This window comes from Carcharodon carcharias (genome assembly GCF_017639515.1).
Source record: "Carcharodon carcharias isolate sCarCar2 chromosome 29 unlocalized genomic scaffold, sCarCar2.pri SUPER_29_unloc_29, whole genome shotgun sequence".
Classification (NCBI taxonomy): domain Eukaryota; kingdom Metazoa; phylum Chordata; class Chondrichthyes; order Lamniformes; family Lamnidae; genus Carcharodon; species Carcharodon carcharias.
Window position 1 is genome coordinate 1 of NW_024470675.1, and position 21,484 is coordinate 21,484.

Consider the following 21,484-nt stretch of genomic DNA (forward strand, 5'->3'; position numbering starts at 1 on the left):
TTCAAAGATCCATCCCTGCAGCGGGAGCCTTAAGAGTTATTGATGTGGGACTTAATTGATCAGATTGTAGAATGAACCATAACAGAAGGAAGCCATTTGGCCCATCGAGCCTGTGCTGGGCCTTTGAAAGATCTGTCCAATTAGTCCCACTCTCACCTCTGCTCTCTCCTCCACAGCCCTGCAAAATGTCCCCTTCAAGTATTTATCCAGTTCCCCTTCTGAAAGTTCCTGTTGAATCTGCGTCCACCGCCCTTTCAGGCAGTGAGTCAAAGGTCTCTCTCTCAGCTGCAAAGTGCTAAGATTCTGTGAAATATAAAATCTGCAGCAGATCAGAGACAATCATGATAACTCAGAATATTTGACAGTTTTACACACAGACAGCTTTGCCTTCCTTCTCTCTTTCAGTTACGGTGCAACCTTTTTGAAGTTTTTAGCATGGTGAGAATGGACAGGAAGTGTGACACTGAACAGCCTGTCTATTCTAGGAGCTGCTGTGTTGTCTTCAAGGGAAATTCTGACTAAAATCAGCAAAAGACACAAATTTCAGGGCATTGTTATCTGAGTCCTATCATCACGGTAGACTTAATTCCCCAGTTTTTATCCCTGCTTCTCTATTCAGCTGATTGCCCCCCCTGTCACTCGCTGACCTACACTGGCTCCCAGTCCAGCAATGACTCAAATTTCAAATTCTCATCACTGATTTCCTATCCCTCCATCCACCCTCTCCACTCTCTATCCCTGTCACCTCCTCCAACCCTGAAACCCTCTGAGATCTCTGCTCTCCTCCAATTCTGCTGTCAGACAGGGAGTCAGTGTATATCAGTGAGCACAGGGGTGATGGATGAATGGGACTTGGTGTGAGTTTGCACACTAGCTCACTGCTGAATCGGTTCCCAATCACAGCTCAATAAGAATGCTCCTTTACAAAGATTCTTGACCATAAATCTGTCCGATCTGACGTTGATATTACCTTGGAGAAGTGACAGGAGGAAGTAAGATTTCCCGATCATTGTCCACTCCCAGATACTTCATCAGCTGCTCACCCTCAAGCTGTGAAAGAGAAAGGAGTTAATGAGAACCCACCTCTCGACAGCTCTCGAGAGATCAGAACTGCATTTAGACAATGTCTTCACTGATTAATTTGATCCTCTGTGGGATGATAGGTGCTCTGCAGAGAGTTACAAGGCTTTAAGAAAGAAAAACGATGAAGGACTTGCATTTCTATATCGCCTTTCACCACCTCAGGATGTCCCAAAGCTCATGTCTCTACACATCCCTCATCCCTTGAGCTAGAAAAATATTCTGTATAACAGACTTGAGCCTCACACCCAGATCTCAATAATCAGTAGAAATCTTTCAAAGGCATCAATCATTGGAATCTGTCTTTATAAAGTCACAACATCAACAAAGGACGGTGTTGGTCGTGGAAGTGAATTCCAATCGTTCCGTTACTTACCCAGGACCTGTCCGACTGCTCGCCTGGGGAGGAACTGCCCACACGCTCTTCTTGGGCTGAATGACCTCTTCCTGTGCTGCTCCCTCTGTGTATTTAATTAGAAAGGGTTGATGTGTCACTATGAGACAAAATGTGAGGTGTTTGCTGTCAAGGTGTGAAAGCAGCTCTTTGCCTGTCACAGTAAGAAAACTGTTAACCCTATGTGTACAAAGAATGTGGCTGAATGACCATCGAATGTTCACATGAAATAGACTCGAGGGGGCTGAACGATCCTCTCCTGTTCCTGTCTAACAGGCTCAAGAGGACAGAATGGGATTCGTCCAGTCCCTGTTTAACTGGCTCGAGGGACTGAATGGGCCTCCTCCTGTTCCTGTGTAACTGGCTTGAGTGGTGATGATATGTGCTCTGCAGAGAGTTACAAGGTTTTAAGAAAGAAAAACGATGAAGGACTTGCATTTCTATATCGCCTTTCACCTACTCAAGACATCCCAAAGCTCATGTCTCTGCACTTCCCTCATCTTTTGAGCTAGAAAGATGTTCTGTATAACAGACTTGAGCCTCACACCCAGATCTCAATAATCAGTGGAAATCTTTCAAGGCATCAATCATTGGAATCTGTCTTTATAAAGTCACAACATCAACAAAGGACGGTGTTGGTCGTGGAAGTGAATTCCAATCGTTCTGTTACTTACCCAGGACCTGTCCGACTGCTCGCCTGGGGAGGAACTGCCCACACACTCTGCTTGGGCTGAATGACCTCTTCCTGTGCTGCTCCCTCTGTGTATTTAATTAGAAAGGGTGAATGTGTCACTGTGAGACAAAATGAGGAAGTGGTTAGTACCAAGTGAGAAAGCAGCTCTTTGCCTCGTACAGTTAGAAAACTGTTAACCCTTTGTGTACCAAGAATGTGGCTGAATGACCTTCGAATGTTCACTTAAAACAGACTCGAGGGGGCTGAATGGGCCACCTCCTGTTCCTGTGTAACAGGCTCGAGGGGCTGAATGGACCTCCTCCTGTTCCTGTGTAACAGGCTCGAGGGGCTGAATGGGCTTCCTCCTGTTCCTGTGTAACAGGCTCGAGGGGCTGAATGGACCTCCTCCTGTTCCTGTGTAACAGGCTTGAGGGGTTGCACGGACCTCCACCTGTTCCTATGTAACAGGCTCAAGGGAACTAACTGGGCCCTTTCCTGTTCCTTTGTAACAGGCTCGAAGGGGCTGAATGGCCTCCTCCTAATCCTGAGTAAATAGCTCATGGGGCTGAATGTACCTCCTCCTGTTCCTGTGTAAAAGGCTTGAGAGGTGATGCTGGGTGCTCTGCAGAAAGTTACAAGGCTTTAAGAAAGCAAAGCAATGAAGGATTTGCATTTCTATAGCAGCTTTCAGCTCGTCAGGATGTCCCAAAGCTCATGTCTCTGCACTTCCCTCATCCCTTGAGCTAAAAACATGTTCTGTACAACAGACTTGAGCCTCACACCCAGATCTCAATAATCAGTAGAAATCTTTCAAAGGCATCAATCATTGGAATCTGTCTTTATAAAGTCACAACATCAACAAAGGACGGTGTTGGTCGTGGAAGTGAATTCCAATCGTTCCGTTACTTACCCAGGACCTGTCCGACTGCTCGCCTGGGGAGGAACTGCCCACACGCTCTGCTTGGGCTGAATGACCTCTTCCTGTGCTGATCCATCTGTGTATTTAATTAGAAAGGGCTGATGTGTCACTGTGAGACAAATGTGAGGTGTTTGCTGTCAAGCTGTGAAAGCAGCCCTTTGCCTGGCACTATTAGAAAACTGTTAACCCTTTTTGTGCCAAGAATGTGGCTGAATGACCTTCGAATGTTCACATAAAACAGACTTGAGGGGGCTGAATGGGCCTCCTCCTGTTCCTGTGTAACAGGCTCGTGGGGTTAAATGGACCACCTCCTGTTCCTGTGTAACAGGCTCGAGGGGGCTGAATGGGCCTCCTCCTGTTCCTGTGTAACAGGCTCGAGGGGGCTGAATGGGCCTCCTCCTGTTCCTGTGTAACAGGCTCGAGGGAGCTGAATGGGCCTCCTCCTGTTCCTGTGTTATTGGCATGAGGGGCTGAATGGCCTCCTCCTGATGCTGTGTTCCAGGCTTGAGGGACTGAATGGCCTCCTCCTGTTCCTGTGTAACAGGCTCGAGGGGACTGAATGGGCCTCCTCCTGTTCCTGTGTTATTGGCATGAGGGGCTGAACGGCCTCCTCCTGTTCCTCTGTTATTGGCATGAGGGGCTGAATGGCCTCCTCCTGTTCCTGTGTTCCGGGCTTGAGGGACTGAATGTCCTCCCCGTTTTCCTGCAAAACAGGCTCATGGGGCTGGATGGCCTCTTCCTCTTCCTGAGTAAAAGGCTCATGGGTCTCAAAGGGCCTCCTCCTGTTCCTGCATAACTGTCTTATGGCACTGAAGTGGCCTCCTCCTGTTACTGTGTAACAGGCTCAAGGGGCTGAATGTCCTCCCCTTTTACTGCAAAACAGGCACATGGGGCTGAATAGGCCTTCCCCAGTTTCTGTAGACCAGGATTGAGAGGGCTGAATGGGCCTCCTCCTGTTCCTGTGTAACAGGCTCAAGGGGCTGAAATGGCCTCCTCATGTTCCTGTGTAACAGGCTTGAGTGGCTGAATGTACCTCCTCCTGTTCCTGTGTAACAGGCTCGAGAGACTGAATGGTTCTCCTGTTACTGTGTAACATGATTGAGGGGCTGAGTGAACTTCCACTTGTTCTTGTTTAAAAGCCTCGAGGGGCTGAATGGGCCTCCTCCTGTTCCTGTGTAAAAGGCTCGAGGGGCTGAATGGGCCTCCTCCTGTTCCTGTGTAACAGGCTCGAGGGGCTGAATGGCCTCCTCCTGTTGCTGCACAATAGGCTCATGGGGCTGAATGGGCCTCCTCCTGTTTCTGTGTAACAGACTCGAGGAGCTGAATGTGCATCCTGCTGTTCCTGTGTAAGTGGTTCAAGGGGCTGAGTGCTCCTCCTCCTGTTCCTCTGTAACAGGCTCTTGGGGCTGAATAGACCTTCCCCTGTTCCTCAGTAACAGGCTTGAGTGGGTGAATGTACCTTCTCCTGTTCCTGTGTCACCGGCTTGAGTGGGTGAAAGGGCCGCCTCCTGTTATTGTGTAACAGGCTCGAGGGGCTGAATGGGTCTCCTCCTGTTCCTGTGTAACAGGCTCGAGGGGCTGAATGGCCTCCTCCTGTTCCTGTGTAACAGGCTCGAGGGGCTGAATGGCCTCCTCCTGTTCCTGTGTAACAGGCTCGAGGGGCTGAATAGCCGCCTCCTGTTCCTGTGTAACAGGCTCGAGGGGCTGAATGGCCTCCTCCTGTTCCTGTGTAACAGGCTCGAGGGGCTGAATGGCCTCCTCCAGTTCTTGTGTAACAGGTTCGAGGGGCTGAATGGCCTCCTCCTGTTCCTGTGTAACAGGCTTGAGGGGCTGAATGTCCTCTTCTCATTAAAAATAAATACTGCAGATGCTGTAAATCTGAAATAAAAACAGAAAATGCTGCATTAACTCAGCATGTCTGGCAGCAGCTGTGGAGAGAGAAACAGAGTTTTTGCTTTGAGACTCTGAAGAAGGGTCATACGGACTTGAAATGCTAATTCTGTTTATCTCTGCACAGATGCTGCCAGAACTACTCATTTTCTCCAGCATTTCTGTTTTTATTTCAGGTGCTCTCTTGTTCCTGTGTAGCAGGCTCAAGGGGGCTGAATGGCCTCCTCCTGTTCCTATTCAATGGGCAGTTAAAGCATGTGTCTGATTTTGGACCTCAAACCCAATTATCTCCTCACGACATTGACAGAGGAAATGACCAGTTACAGATCAATGCAAGAGGATTATTTATTTTCCCAATCTTTGATCCAAGCATCTCATCAAACACAGAGCGGAACCAGGATCGAGGATGTTTGTCTCTGTAATCTGTAACACATCGCACAGTTCACCCATCCACTCAGCCTTCAGGATGGATGCTAATTGTACTCTCCAAGAATGAAAGACTAAAATGGTGGTTTATTGCAGTTATATCTCATTCTGTTATCAAAGCTGTCTCATCCATCCATGACATACTGAAGAAGGTAAACCTGCAACCAATTTTTCACATCATAATTTCCTATGTTCATTGGCAACATCAATGTAAACATGTCACGCTGAAATGATGTCCTCCCACCAGTGGTGGCACTGTAGCACATCTGTTATCCTCCAAACTGCAGGGAATTTCTCAAATCTCCAATCAAATTGTTTCCCTGTTTCCCAGATTGTTGCTCGTTTCGCTGTTTAACGATGAAGTGTAAAATCCAAATATATATCTGAAAATACATTTGACTGTAAAATGGTGAGTAAGTTATCCCGATCTCCTCTGCTGCAATTATCCACCGATCCTGCATTTCCTGAAGTCTACACTGGCTGATGAATATTCTGTAAACACTGACAGACAGGAAGGTGAATAACAGAATGAAAATTAACTCATCATCACGGACACGGGATTTAATTTGTCCGTCCTGTCCTGGTACATCATCGAACAATATCTAAAGACATTTACAATCAGAATGGAGAGAAGGATGTTTCCAACAGTGAGGGACAATTGTGAAGGAGGATGTTCAAATTGAAACCCACAGACAACCATCCTGGATAGATCATTCTGAAGAAATTCCATCAGATTGTAACAAGAGGTTTAAATCTATTTCCTGGGAGTGAGTTCCTGTGGATATTAGGAAGGTAAATTGGAGTTTTGAATGATTCTCCCGTTCTGTATTCTCCCCACACTGTGTGTGTCTCATTCTTGCTCAGTTTATAAATTCCCATAAACAGAATCCTCGGCAAAATCACAGTTTGCGTAAAGATCATCATCTGTATCAGGATTGACTCCGCGGTTAGATTTCATTTCCAGATACTTCTCATCTTTCTTCTGTAATAGAAACAGAAATGATCAGATTGACAATCAGAGTGATCAGTGTTTAGTATTATTGATCCAAATCAAAAATTCCACCCACAATAGATACATTAATTATTGATACTGAACGGTGTTTGATTATTGATACTGAACGGGGTTTGATTATTGATACTGAACAGGGTTTGATTATTGATTCTGAACGGGGTTTGATTATTGATACTGAACGGAGTTTGATTATTGATTCTGAACGGGGTTTGATTATTGATACTGAACAGGGTTTGATTATTGATTCTGAACGGGGTTTGATTATTGATTCTGAACGGGGTTTGATTATTGATTCTGACCGGGTTTGATTATTGATGCTGAACGGGGTTTGATTATTGATACTGAACGGGGTTTGATTATTGATACTGAACGGGGTTTGATTATTGATACTGAACGGGGTTTGATTATTGATACTGAACGGGGTTTGATTATTGATACTGAACAGGTTTGATTATTGATACTGAACGGGGTTTGATTATTGATACTGAACGGGGTTTGATTATTGATACTGAACGGGGTTTGATTATTGATACTGAACGGGGTTTGATTATTGATACTGAACGGGGTTTGATTATTGATTCTGAACGGGGTTTGATTATTGATACTGAACGGGGTTTGATTATTGATACTGAACGGGGTTTGATTATTGATACTGAACGGGGTTTGATTATTGATACTGAACGGGGTTTGATTATTGATACTGAACGGGGTTTGATTATTGATACTGAACGGGGTTTGATTATTGATACTGAACGGGGTTTGATTATTGATACTGAACGGGGTTTGATTATTGATTCTGAACGGGGTTTGATTATTGATACTGAACGGGGTTTGATTATTGATACTGAACGGGGTTTGATTATTGATACTGAACGGGGTTTGATTATTGATACTGAACGGGGTTTGATTATTGATACTGAACGGGGTTTGATTATTGATACTGAACGGGGTTTGATTATTGATACTGAACGGGGTTTGATTATTGATACTGAACGGTGTTTGATTATTGATTCTGAACGGGGTTTGATTATTGATACTGAACGGGGTTTGATTATTGATACTGAACGGGATTTGATTATTGATACTGAACGGGGTTTGATTATTGATACTGAACGGGGTTTGATTATTGATACTGAACGGGGTTTGATTATTGATACTGAACGGGGTTTGATTATTGATACTGAACGGGGTTTGATTATTGATACTGAACGGGGTTTGATTATTGATACTGAACGGGGTTTGATTATTGATACTGAACGGGGTTTGATTATTGATACTGAACGGGGTTTGATTATTGATACTGAACGGGGTTTGATTATTGATACTGAACGGGGTTTGATTATTGATACTGAACGGGGTTTGATTATTGATACTGAACGGGGTTTGATTATTGATACTGAACGGGGTTTGATTATTGATACTGAACGGGGTTTGATTATTGATACTGAACGGGGTTTGATTATTGATACTGAACGGGGTTTGATTATTGATACTGAACGGGGTTTGATTATTGATACTGAACGGGGTTTGATTATTGATACTGAACGGGGTTTGATTATTGATACTGAACGGGGTTTGATTATTGATACTGAACGGGGTTTGATTATTGATACTGAACGGGGTTTGATTATTGATACTGAACGGGGTTTGATTATTGATACTGAACGGGGTTTGATTATTGATACTGAACGGGGTTTGATTATTGATACTGAACGGGGTTTGATTATTGATACTGAACGGGGTTTGATTATTGATACTGAACGGGGTTTGATTATTGATACTGAACGGGGTTTGATTATTGATACTGAACGGGGTTTGATTATTGATACTGAACGGGGTTTGATTATTGATACTGAACGGGGTTTGATTATTGATACTGAACGGGGTTTGATTATTGATACTGAACGGGGTTTGATTATTGATACTGAACGGGGTTTGATTATTGATACTGAACGGGGTTTGATTATTGATACTGAACGGGGTTTGATTATTGATACTGAACGGGGTTTGATTATTGATACTGAACGGGGTTTGATTATTGATACTGAACGGGGTTTGATTATTGATACTGAACGGGGTTTGATTATTGATACTGAACGGGGTTTGATTATTGATACTGAACGGGGTTTGATTATTGATACTGAACGGGGTTTGATTATTGATACTGAACGGGGTTTGATTATTGATACTGAACGGGGTTTGATTATTGATACTGAACGGGGTTTGATTATTGATACTGAACGGGGTTTGATTATTGATACTGAACGGGGTTTGATTATTGATACTGAACGGGGTTTGATTATTGATACTGAACGGGGTGTGATTATTGATACTGAACGGGGTTTGATTATTGATACTGAACGGGGTTTGATTATTGATACTGAACGGGGTTTGATTATTGATACTGAACGGGGTTTGATTATTGATACTGAACGGGGTTTGATTATTGATACTGAACGGGGTTTGATTATTGATACTGAACGGGGTTTGATTATTGATACTGAACGGGGTTTGATTATTGATACTGAACGGGGTTTGATTATTGATACTGAACGGGGTTTGATTATTGATACTGAACGGGGTTTGATTATTGATACTGAACGGGGTTTGATTATTGATTCTGAACGGGGTTTGATTATTGATACTGAACGGGGTTTGATTATTGATACTGAACGGGGTTTGATTATTGATACTGAACGGGGTTTGATTATTGATACTGAACGGGGTTTGATTATTGATACTGAACGGGGTTTGATTATTGATACTGAACGGGGTTTGATTATTGATACTGAACGGGGTTTGATTATTGATACTGAACGGGGTTTGATTATTGATACTGAACGGGGTTTGATTATTGATACTGAACGGGGTTTGATTATTGATACTGAACGGGGTTTGATTATTGATACTGAACGGGGTTTGATTATTGATACTGAACGGGGTTTGATTATTGATACTGAACGGGGTTTGATTATTGATTCTGAACGGGGTTTGATTATTGATACTGAACGGGGTTTGATTATTGATACTGAACGGGGTTTGATTATTGATACTGAACGGGGTTTGATTATTGATACTGAACGGGGTTTGATTATTGATACTGAACGGGGTTTGATTATTGATACTGAACGGGGTTTGATTATTGATACTGAACGGGGTTTGATTATTGATACTGAACGGGGTTTGATTATTGATACTGAACGGGGTTTGATTATTGATACTGAACGGGGTTTGATTATTGATACTGAACGGGGTTTGATTATTGATACTGAACGGGGTTTGATTATTGATACTGAACGGGGTTTGATTATTGATACTGAACGGGGTTTGATTATTGATACTGAACGGGGTTTGATTATTGATACTGAACGGGGTTTGATTATTGATACTGAACGGGGTTTGATTATTGATACTGAACGGGGTTTGATTATTGATACTGAACGGGGTTTGATTATTGATACTGAACGGGGTTTGATTATTGATACTGAACGGGGTTTGATTATTGATACTGAACGGGGTGTGATTATTGATACTGAACGGGGTTTGATTATTGATACTGAACGGGGTTTGATTATTGATACTGAACGGGGTTTGATTATTGATACTGAACGGGGTTTGATTATTGATACTGAACGGGGTTTGATTATTGATACTGAACGGGGTTTGATTATTGATACTGAACGGGGTTTGATTATTGATACTGAACGGGGTTTGATTATTGATACTGAACGGGGTTTGATTATTGATACTGAACGGGGTTTGATTATTGATACTGAACGGGGTTTGATTATTGATACTGAACGGGGTTTGATTATTGATACTGAACGGGGTTTGATTATTGATACTGAACGGGGTTTGATTATTGATACTGAACGGGGTTTGATTATTGATACTGAACGGGGTTTGATTATTGATACTGAACGGGGTTTGATTATTGATACTGAACGGGGTTTGATTATTGATACTGAACGGGGTTTGATTATTGATACTGAACGGGGTTTGATTATTGATACTGAACGGGGTTTGATTATTGATACTGAACGGGGTTTGATTATTGATACTGAACGGGGTTTGATTATTGATACTGAACGGGGTTTGATTATTGATACTGAACGGGGTTTGATTATTGATACTGAACGGGGTTTGATTATTGATACTGAACGGGGTGTGATTATTGATACTGAACGGGGTTTGATTATTGATACTGAACGGGGTTTGATTATTGATACTGAACGGGGTTTGATTATTGATACTGAACGGGGTTTGATTATTGATACTGAACGGGGTTTGATTATTGATACTGAACGGGGTTTGATTATTGATACTGAACGGGGTTTGATTATTGATACTGAACGGGGTTTGATTATTGATACTGAACGGGGTGTGATTATTGATACTGAACGGGGTTTGATTATTGATACTGAACGGGGTTTGATTATTGATACTGAACGGGGTTTGATTATTGATACTGAACGGGGTTTGATTATTGATACTGAACGGGGTTTGATTATTGATACTGAACGGGGTTTGATTATTGATACTGAACGGGGTTTGATTATTGATACTGAACGGGGTTTGATTATTGATACTGAACGGGGTTTGATTATTGATACTGAACGGGGTTTGATTATTGATACTGAACGGGGTTTGATTATTGATACTGAACGGGGTTTGATTATTGATACTGAACGGGGTTTGATTATTGATACTGAACGGGGTTTGATTATTGATACTGAACGGGGTTTGATTATTGATACTGAACGGGGTTTGATTATTGATACTGAACGGGGTTTGATTATTGATACTGAACGGGGTTTGATTATTGATACTGAACGGGGTTTGATTATTGATACTGAACGGGGTTTGATTATTGATACTGAACGGGGTTTGATTATTGATACTGAACGGGGTTTGATTATTGATACTGAACGGGGTTTGATTATTGATACTGAACGGGGTTTGATTATTGATACTGAACGGGGTTTGATTATTGATACTGAACGGGGTTTGATTATTGATACTGAACGGGGTTTGATTATTGATACTGAACGGGGTTTGATTATTGATACTGAACGGGGTTTGATTATTGATACTGAACGGGGTTTGATTATTGATACTGAACGGGGTTTGATTATTGATACTGAACAGGGTTTGATTATTGATACTGAACGGGGTTTGATTATTGATACTGACGGGGTTTGATTATTGATACTGAACGGGGTTTGATTATTGATTCTGAACGGGGTTTGATTATTGATACTGAACGGGGTTTGATTATTGATTCTGAACGGGGTTTGATTATTGATACTGAACGGGGTTTGATTATTGATACTGAACGGGGTTTGATTATTGATTCTGAACGGGGTTTGATTATTGATACTGAACGGGGTTTGATTATTGATACTGAACGGGGTTTGATTATTGATACTGAACGGGGTTTGATTATTGATACTGAACGGGGTTTGATTATTGATACTGAACGGGGTTTGATTATTGATTCTGAACGGGGTTTGATTATTGATACTGAACGGGGTTTGATTATTGATACTGAACGGGGTTTGATTATTGATACTGAACGGGGTTTGATTATTGATACTGAACGGGGTGTGATTATTGATACTGAACGGGGTTTGATTATTGATACTGAACGGGGTTTGATTATTGATACTGAACGGGGTTTGATTATTGATACTGAACGGGGTTTGATTATTGATACTGAACGGGGTTTGATTATTGATACTGAACGGGGTTTGATTATTGATACTGAACGGGGTTTGATTATTGATACTGAACGGGGTTTGATTATTGATTCTGAACGGGGTTTGATTATTGATTCTGAACGGGGTTTGATTATTGATACTGAACGGGGTTTGATTATTGATACTGAACGGGGTTTGATTATTGATACTGAACGGGGTTTGATTATTGATACTGAACGGGGTTTGATTATTGATACTGAACGGGGTTTGATTATTGATACTGAACGGGGTTTGATTATTGATTCTGAACGGGGTTTGATTATTGATACTGAACGGGGTTTGATTATTGATACTGAACGGGGTTTGATTATTGATACTGAACGGGGTTTGATTATTGATACTGAACGGGGTTTGATTATTGATTCTGAACGGGGTTTGATTATTGATACTGAACGGGGTTTGATTATTGATTCTGAACGGGGTTTGATTATTGATACTGAACGGGGTTTGATTATTGATACTGAACGGGGTGTGATTATTGATACTGAACGGGGTTTGATTATTGATACTGAACGGGGTGTGATTATTGATACTGAACGGGGTTTGATTATTGATACTGAACGGGGTGTGATTATTGATACTGAACGGGGTTTGATTATTGATACTGAACGGGGTTTGATTATTGATACTGAACGGGGTTTGATTATTGATACTGAACGGGGTTTGATTATTGATACTGAACGGGGTTTGATTATTGATACTGAACGGGGTTTGATTATTGATACTGAACGGGGTTTGATTATTGATACTGAACGGGGTTTGATTATTGATACTGAACGGGGTTTGATTATTGATACTGAACGGGGTTTGATTATTGATACTGAACGGGGTTTGATTATTGATACTGAACGGGGTTTGATTATTGATACTGAACGGGGTTTGATTATTGATACTGAACGGGGTTTGATTATTGATACTGAACGGGGTTTGATTATTGATACTGAACGGGGTTTGATTATTGATACTGAACGGGGTTTGATTATTGATACTGAACGGGGTTTGATTATTGATACTGAACGGGGTTTGATTATTGATACTGAACGGGGTTTGATTATTGATACTGAACGGGGTTTGATTATTGATACTGAACGGGGTTTGATTATTGATACTGAACGGGGTTTGATTATTGATACTGAACGGGGTTTGATTATTGATACTGAACGGGGTTTGATTATTGATACTGAACGGGGTGTGATTATTGATACTGAACGGGGTGTGATTATTGATACTGAACGGGGTTTGATTATTGATACTGAACGGGGTTTGATTATTGATACTGAACGGGGTTTGATTATTGATACTGAACGGGGTTTGATTATTGATACTGAACGGGGTTTGATTATTGATACTGAACGGGGTTTGATTATTGATACTGAACGGGGTTTGATTATTGATACTGAACGGGGTTTGATTATTGATACTGAACGGGGTTTGATTATTGATACTGAACGGGGTTTGATTATTGATACTGAACGGGGTTTGATTATTGATACTGAACGGGGTTTGATTATTGATACTGAACGGGGTTTGATTATTGATACTGAACGGGGTTTGATTATTGATACTGAACGGGGTTTGATTATTGATACTGAACGGGGTTTGATTATTGATACTGAACGGGGTTTGATTATTGATACTGAACGGGGTTTGATTATTGATACTGAACGGGGTTTGATTATTGATACTGAACGGGGTTTGATTATTGATACTGAACGGGGTGTGATTATTGATACTGAACGGGGTGTGATTATTGATACTGAACGGGGTTTGATTATTGATACTGAACGGGGTTTGATTATTGATACTGAACGGGGTGTGATTATTGATACTGAACGGGGTTTGATTATTGATACTGAACGGGGTGTGATTATTGATACTGAACGGGGTTTGATTATTGATACTGAACGGGGTTTGATTATTGATACTGAACGGGGTGTGATTATTGATACTGAACGGGGTGTGATTATTGATACTGAACGGGGTTTGATTATTGATACTGAACGGGGTGTGATTATTGATACTGAACAGGGTTTGATTATTGATACTGAACGGGGTTTGATTATTGATACTGAACGGGGTGTGATTATTGATACTGAACGGGGTGTGATTATTGATACTGAACGGGGTTTGATTATTGATACTGAACGGGGTGTGATTATTGATACTGAACGGGGTGTGATTATTGATACTGAACAGGGTTTGATTATTGATACTGAACGGGGTGTGATTATTGATACTGAACGGGGTGTGATTATTGATACTGAACGGGGTGTGATTATTGATACTGAACGGGGTTTGATTATTGATCCTGAACGGGGTTTGATTATTGATACTGAACGGTGTTGGGTGTGAGTTTGGTTGGGTTTGAGAGTGACTGTATAAAACATTGCAGATACAGGACTGGAGCAGCCATATCAATAACCAGGCTACTGGAGCAGCTGAGAGGCTGGGGATCCTGTGGTGTGTGACTCACCTGATTCCTCAAAGCCCAACCACGCTCACAGTTTTCATAAACAGGACCTCGATATTCATCAACACGATGGTTCGATTTGATTCCTGCTTTCCCCTCGCCTCTCTTCTGTAATAGAGATGGAAATGGACAGAGTGACAATCAACATGATGTGTATTCGGTGTTGGGTTTGATTATTGGGGAGAGAGTTCCAGATTTCCACTCCCCTTTGTGTGAAGAAGTGCTTCCTGACATCACCCCTGAACGGCCTGGCTCCAATCTGAAGTTCCAGCCCCCTTGTTCTGGACTCCACCCGACCCCCACCACCCACCCCCACCCGAGAAAGTAGCTTCTCTCTATCGACCCTATCGAGTGTTTAATCATTTTGAACCCCTCAGTTAGATCACTCCTTAATCTCCTAGACCCGAGGGAATATAATCGTAGACTGTGTGTAACCTGTCTGCATAATTTAACCAGAAAGATGTTCTGTACAACAGACTTGAGCCTCACACCCAGATCTCAATAATCAGTAGAAATCTTTCAAAGTCATCAATCATTGGAATCTGTCTTTATAAATTCACAACATCAAAATGGACGGTGTTGGTCGTGGAAATGAATTCCAATCGTTCCGTTACTTACCCAGGACCTGTCCGACTGCTCGCCTGGGGAGGAACTGCCCACATGCTCTGCTTGGGCTGAATGACCTCTTCCTGTGCTGCTCCCTCTGTGTATTTAATTAGAAAGGGTTGATGTGTCTCTGTGAATCAAATCAGGAATTGGGGAACAATTGTGAAAACCCTTTCATTGAAACGTAGGCCTTAGTGTTGTGTTGTAAACAAACTGTTAACCCTTTGTGTCCTGACTCTGTGACATGAATCCTGTGTAAAGCTGAGCAGTCGGTGAGCGAGTTTCAATTCACTGCTCACTCCAGGTGATGAGGTGAATCTTCTGAAGGAGCAGATGTTGCTCAGCGCTCCTTAAAAATGTGAGAGACTGAACAATGTGTAAGAGGATGAGAGAAAGAATGAGAAGGAGAGCATTAGTGGAGACTGGAGAGAAAGTGAATGAGAGATTGAATGAGAAGGAGAGCATTAGTGGAGATTGGAGAGAGAGTGAATGAGAGAGAGAATGAGAAGGAGAACATTAGTGGAGATTGGAGAGAGAGTGAATGAGAGAGAGAATGAGAAGGAGAGCATTAGTGGAGATAAGAGAGAGTGAATGAAACATGGAAAATGGAAAGAGATTGCATTCACTAACAAAAGAAAGGTTTTCATTTATATAGCAGCTTTCACGTCCTCAGGAAGTCACAAGGTATTATGTGGTCCGGGTCAACACTGCCAGTTACAGGACTGAGTTGTGAAACAGTGAGTATTGGATGAGATGTTAAACAGTGAGTGAACATCAAAGCTCTTCAGGGGCTGTGAAGGGTTTTGGGTTGGAAAAGGTGCTATAGAAATGCAAGTTCTTTCATAAAGGAGAGAAGGTTGAAGAAAACATGTTCAAAAACAACCAATTAAACCTTCACACTAACTTTCTCACACACTTGAAGATGAAGAATCCACTCAGTCCAACACTCAAACAGATTCCAGCTCCAAGCAATCCTGCTTTCCATTCATTGGAATCTCGCCCTGTAAAATCAGCCAATGAATGACTCCGGTACAGTTTGAGAATGGTTCCCTATGTACATGTAGTAATTCTGAACTTGTGAAGTGATATCGTCAATGCATGAAAGGTCTATACGAAAAACATTTATCTATGTAATATTTATTGATAATATCCATGTACATGCAGGTTTCTATAAGGCGGATTCACATATAACAGAGGTGCAAAGCTGCTGAGGTGACACACAGGACTACATACACGCCAAACAGCGGAAACAACATGCTATAGACAGAGCAAAGCGATCCCACAACCAACGAGTCAGATCTAAGCTCTGCGGTCCTGCCACATCCAGTCATGAATGGTGATGGACAATTAAAGATCTAACAGGAGGAGGATGTTCCACAAATATCCCTATCCTTAATGATGGGGGAGCTCAGCACATCAGTGCAAACAACAAGGCTGAAGCATTGGCAACCATGTTCAGCCAGAAGTGCTGAGTGGATGATCCATCTCGGCCTCCTCCAGAGGGTCCCAGCATCACAGATGTCAGCTTTCAGACAATTCGATTGACTCCACGTGACATCAGGAATCCGCTGTTGATACTGGATACAGCAAAGGCTATTGGCCCTGGCAACAACCCGGCAACAGGAAATAATTTGGCTACAAGAGCGGGTCAGAGGCTGGGAACTCTGCGTTGAGTAACTCACCTCCTGACTCCCCAAAGCCTGTCCACCATCGACAAGGCACAAGTCAGGAGTGTGATGGAATAATCTCCAATTGCCTGGATAAGTGCAGCTCCAACAACACTCAAGAAGCTCGACACCATCCAGGAGCAGCTTGTTTGATCGACAGCCCATCCACCAGCATAAACATTCATACCCTCCACCACTGGCACACAATGGCAGCAATGTGTGCACCATCTACAAGATGCGCTGCAGCAACTCACCAAGGCTCCTTCGACAGCACCTTTCAAACCCTTAACCTCTTCCACCAAGACAGTTCCAAGTCAGTGTGGTGTGTGACTTGGAGGCGAACTTGAGGTGTTGATCCTCCATGAGACTTGCAAATTTATCGGCCGTTCCTTCACCATCGCTGGGTCAAAATCATGGAACTCCCTCCCTAACAGCACTGTGGGTGTACCTACACCACATGGACTGCAGTGGTTAAAGAAGGCAGCTCACCACCACCTTCTCATGGGGAAGTTACAGAAGTGCAAAAATTTCTGGCCTTGTCAACAATACCCACATCCCATGAGCTAATAACAAGAGAACGTTCAATTCTGTGTAACTCACGTTCCACAGTGATGGTTATGAACCCCTCCACTGCTCCGTGTTCATTCTCTGCCACACACTGATAGTCTCCAGTGTCCCTGGATGTAACGTGAGGAATCACCAACCACAGCTCATTGTTGGAACTTGTTCTGTTCCTTGGGACATTAAGATGTCGCCATGTCAGGTTAGAAGCTGGGAAGCTCTCGACAGAGCAGATTATCTCTGTAGAATTCCCCTCAATTATATTGATCGATGAAGCGTTAATCATATTAAGCCAAGTAAATGAGAGATTCTGTGGTGCATCTAAAAACAAATAAAGTTTTCATTGTGAGCAAACACAGTGCACAGCAAGACTCCAGGTATCATCTCTCTCCATCTGGTATCTATGTGCATGTCAAGGCTTCTATCCCCATTATAATTTTCTATGTCACCATTTGTAACAGACACTGCCAGTGTGTTCCTTTTTGCATATTCATGGGAAGTGGGTGTCACTGGTTAGACCAGCATTTATTACCCATCCCTAATTGCCCTTGAGGAGGTGGTGGTGAGTTTTTCACCTGCACAGAATTCCCAGCCTCTGACCTGCTCCTGTAGGCACAGTATTTATGGCCGGTCCAGTTAGGTGTTTGGTTAACATCCCCCAGGATGTTGATCGTGGGAGATTCAGCGATGGTAAAGTGATTGAATATCATGGGGAGATGGTTAGATTCTCTCTTGTTGGAGATGATCACTGCCTGGTCCTTGTGTGGCGTGAACATTACTTATCATTTCACAGCCCAAGCTGAGTGTTGTTCAGCTCTTGCTGCATGTGGATATGTAAACTGTCACGCTGTAATTACAGCCTTCCACCAGAGGAGACACTGTCGGGCTAGAAGAAAAGAAAATGTCTCTAACATCATCAGGATGTTTATGGGGATTTGACTGTTGATGAATTGCTTTAGAATAATGGGGTATTGAGTGATAAACCTACAATTCTCTGTGCAGGGGGCTGCTCGTCCAATACAGGGTCTTGTTCAGCTGATGTCGTCAGTGTTTCAGAGCAGAATCTGGAGCAAAACTCCAGTGCAGCACAGGGAGAACAGACAATTCACACATGTCTGTGTGTGTGTGAGCAAGCACACGTGTGATTCTGTATGTATGCTTCTGTGTGTGAGCATACAGGTGTGCACACCTGTGCAGACATGGGATTAAATATGAACACATGTTTGCGTGCACCTATTTGTGTGTATGTGTGTGTGTGTGTGTGTGTGTGTGTGTATGTGTGTGTGTGTGTGTGTGTGTATGTGTGTGTGTGTGTTTATGTGTGAGTGTGTGTGTGTGTATGTGTGTGTGTATGTGTGTGTGTGTGAGTGATGTTGAAGTTTGCAGTAACTCACGTTCCACAGTGATGGTTATGAATCCCTCCACTGATCCATGTTCATTCTCTGCCACACACTGATAGTCTCCAGTGTCCCTGGATGTAACGTGAGGAATCACCAACCACAGCTCATTGTTGGAACTTGTTCTGTTCATTGGGACATTAAGATGTCGCCACGTCAGGTTAGAAGCTGGGAAGCTCTCGACAGAGCAGATTACCACTGCAGATTTCCTCTCAATTATATTGATCGATGAAGCATTAATCATATCAAGAGAAGTAATTGAGAGATTCCTTGGTGCATCTAAAAACAAATAAAGATTTCACTGTGAGGAAGACTCAATGCTTCGTCTCTCTCTATTTGGTGTCCATGTGCATTTCAAAGTATCCTCCCCATTATAAGTTCCTATGTCAACATTAATGATGGTCACTGCATGTATTTTTCTATTTGTACATTCAAAGGAAGTGGGAGTCGCTGGTTAGGCCAGCATTTATTACCCATCCCTAATTGCCCTTGTGAAGTGTATTTACGACCGAGATAGATAGATGCTTGATAGGTAAGGGGATCAAAGGTTACGGGGAGAAGCTGGAGAATGGGGTTGAGAAACTTATCAACCATGATTGAATGCTGAAGCAGACTCGATGGGCCGAATGGCCTAATTTCTGCTCCTATGTCTTATGGTCTTATTGTCTTATAGAAGGTGGTGTTGAGTTTTTCCCCCCCACAGACTCCCCAGCCTCCGACGTGCTCCTATAGCCACAGTATTTATGGCCAGTCCAGTTAGTTGTTTGGTTAACATCCCCCAGGATGTTGATCGTGGGAGATTCAGCGATGGTAAAGTCATTGAATATCAAGGGGAGATGGTTAGATTCTCTCTTGTTGGAGATGATCACTGCCTGGTACTTGTGTGGCGTGAACATTACTTGTCATTTCTCAGCCCAAGCTGAGTGTTGTTCAGCTCTTGCTGCATGTGGATATGTAAACTGTCACGCTGTAATTACAGCCTTCCACCAGAGGAGACACTGTCAGACTCAAAGAAAAGAAAATGTCTTTCACATCATCAGGATGTTCACGGGGATTTGACAGTGGAGGAATTGCTTTAGAATAATGGGGTATTGAGTGATAAACCTACAATTCTCTGTGCAGGGGGCTGCTCGTCCAATACAGGGTCTTGTTCAGCTGATGTCGTCAGTGTTTCAGAGCAGAATCTGGAGCAAAACTCCAGTGCAGCACAGGGAGAACAGACAACTCACACATGTCTGTGTGTGTGTGAGCAAGCACACGTGTGATTCTGTATGTATGCTTCTGTGTGTGAGCATGCAGGCGTGCACACCTGTGCACATGTGGGATTGCACATGAATGCTTGTTTGTATGCATGTGTGTGTGTATGTGTGTGTGTATGTGTGTGTGTGTGTGTGTATGTGTGTGTGTATGTGAGAGTGATGTTGAAGTTTGCTTTAACTCACATTCCACAGTGATGGTTATGAACCCCTCCACTGCTCCATTTTCATTCTCTGCCACACACTGATAGTCTCCAGTGCCCGTGGATGTAACGTGAGGAATCACCAACCACAGCTCATTGTTGGAACTTGTTCTGTTCATTGGGACATTAAGATGTCGGCACGTCAGGTTAGAAGCTGGGAAGCTCTCGACAGAGCAGATTATCACTGTAGAATCCCCTCAATTATATTGATTGATGAAGCGTTAATCATATCAAGAGAAGTAATTGAGAGATTCCGTGGTGCATCTGAAAACATATAAAGATTTCATTGTGAACAAGGCTCCACGCTTCATCTCTCTCTATCTGGTGTCTGCTTTCATTTCAAGGTATCTTACCCATTATAATTACTATGTCAACATCTATAATGGTCACTGCCGCTGAGTTTCTTTAGGGACATTCATGGGAAGTGGGTGTCACTGGTTAGGCCAACATTTATTACCCATCCCTAATTGGCCTGGAGAAGCTGGTGGTGAGTTTTTCACCCCAACAGATTTCCCAGCCTCTGACCTGCTCCTAAAGCCACAGTTATTATGGCCCGTCCAGTTAGTTGTTTTGTTAACATCCTCCAGGATGTTGATCGTAGGGGATTCAGCAATGGTAAAGTGATTGAATATCAAGGGGAGATGGTTAGATTCTCTCTTGTTGGAGATGATCACTGCCTGGTACTGGTGTGGCATGAACATTACTTGTCATTTCTCAGCCCAAGCTGAGTGTTGTTCAGCTCTTGCTGCATGTGGATATGTAAACTGTCACGCTGTAATTACAGCCTTCTACCAGAGGAGACACTGTCAGGCTAGAAGAAAAGAAAGTGAATATCACATCATCAGGATGTTCACGGGGATTTGACAGTGGAGGAATTGCTTTAGAATAATGGGGTATTGAGTGATAAACCTACAATTCTCTGTGCAGGGAGCTGCTCGTCCAATACAGGGTCTTGTTCAGCTGATGTCGTCAGTGTTTTAGAACAGAATCTGGATCAACACTCCAGTGCAGCACAGGGAGAACAGACAACTCACACATATCTGTGTCCAAAGCAAAAATAGCTGGAAAAACTCAGCAGCTCTGGCTGCATCTGCAGAGAGGAACACAGTTAACGTTTCGAGTCCGTATGACTCTTCAACAGAACTAAGGAAAAATAGAAAAGAGGTGAAAT

General features: G+C 42.8%; 1 protein-coding gene across 1 annotated transcript; it reads right to left on the minus strand.

The window, feature by feature from the left end:
* Positions 1–970: 970 nt before the first annotated feature.
* LOC121274083 (myelin-associated glycoprotein-like) lies at positions 971–19,127 on the minus strand (the record flags this gene model as incomplete). Its single annotated transcript, XM_041181228.1, has 5 exons — positions 18,852–19,127; positions 17,497–17,778; positions 16,134–16,230; positions 1,457–1,541; positions 971–1,050 (listed from the first exon to the last, which is right to left on the minus strand). Coding segments are annotated over exons 1-5 (791 nt in total), but the record flags the coding sequence as incomplete, so codon positions are not given.
* Between the last annotated feature and the right edge of the window lie 2,357 nt (positions 19,128–21,484).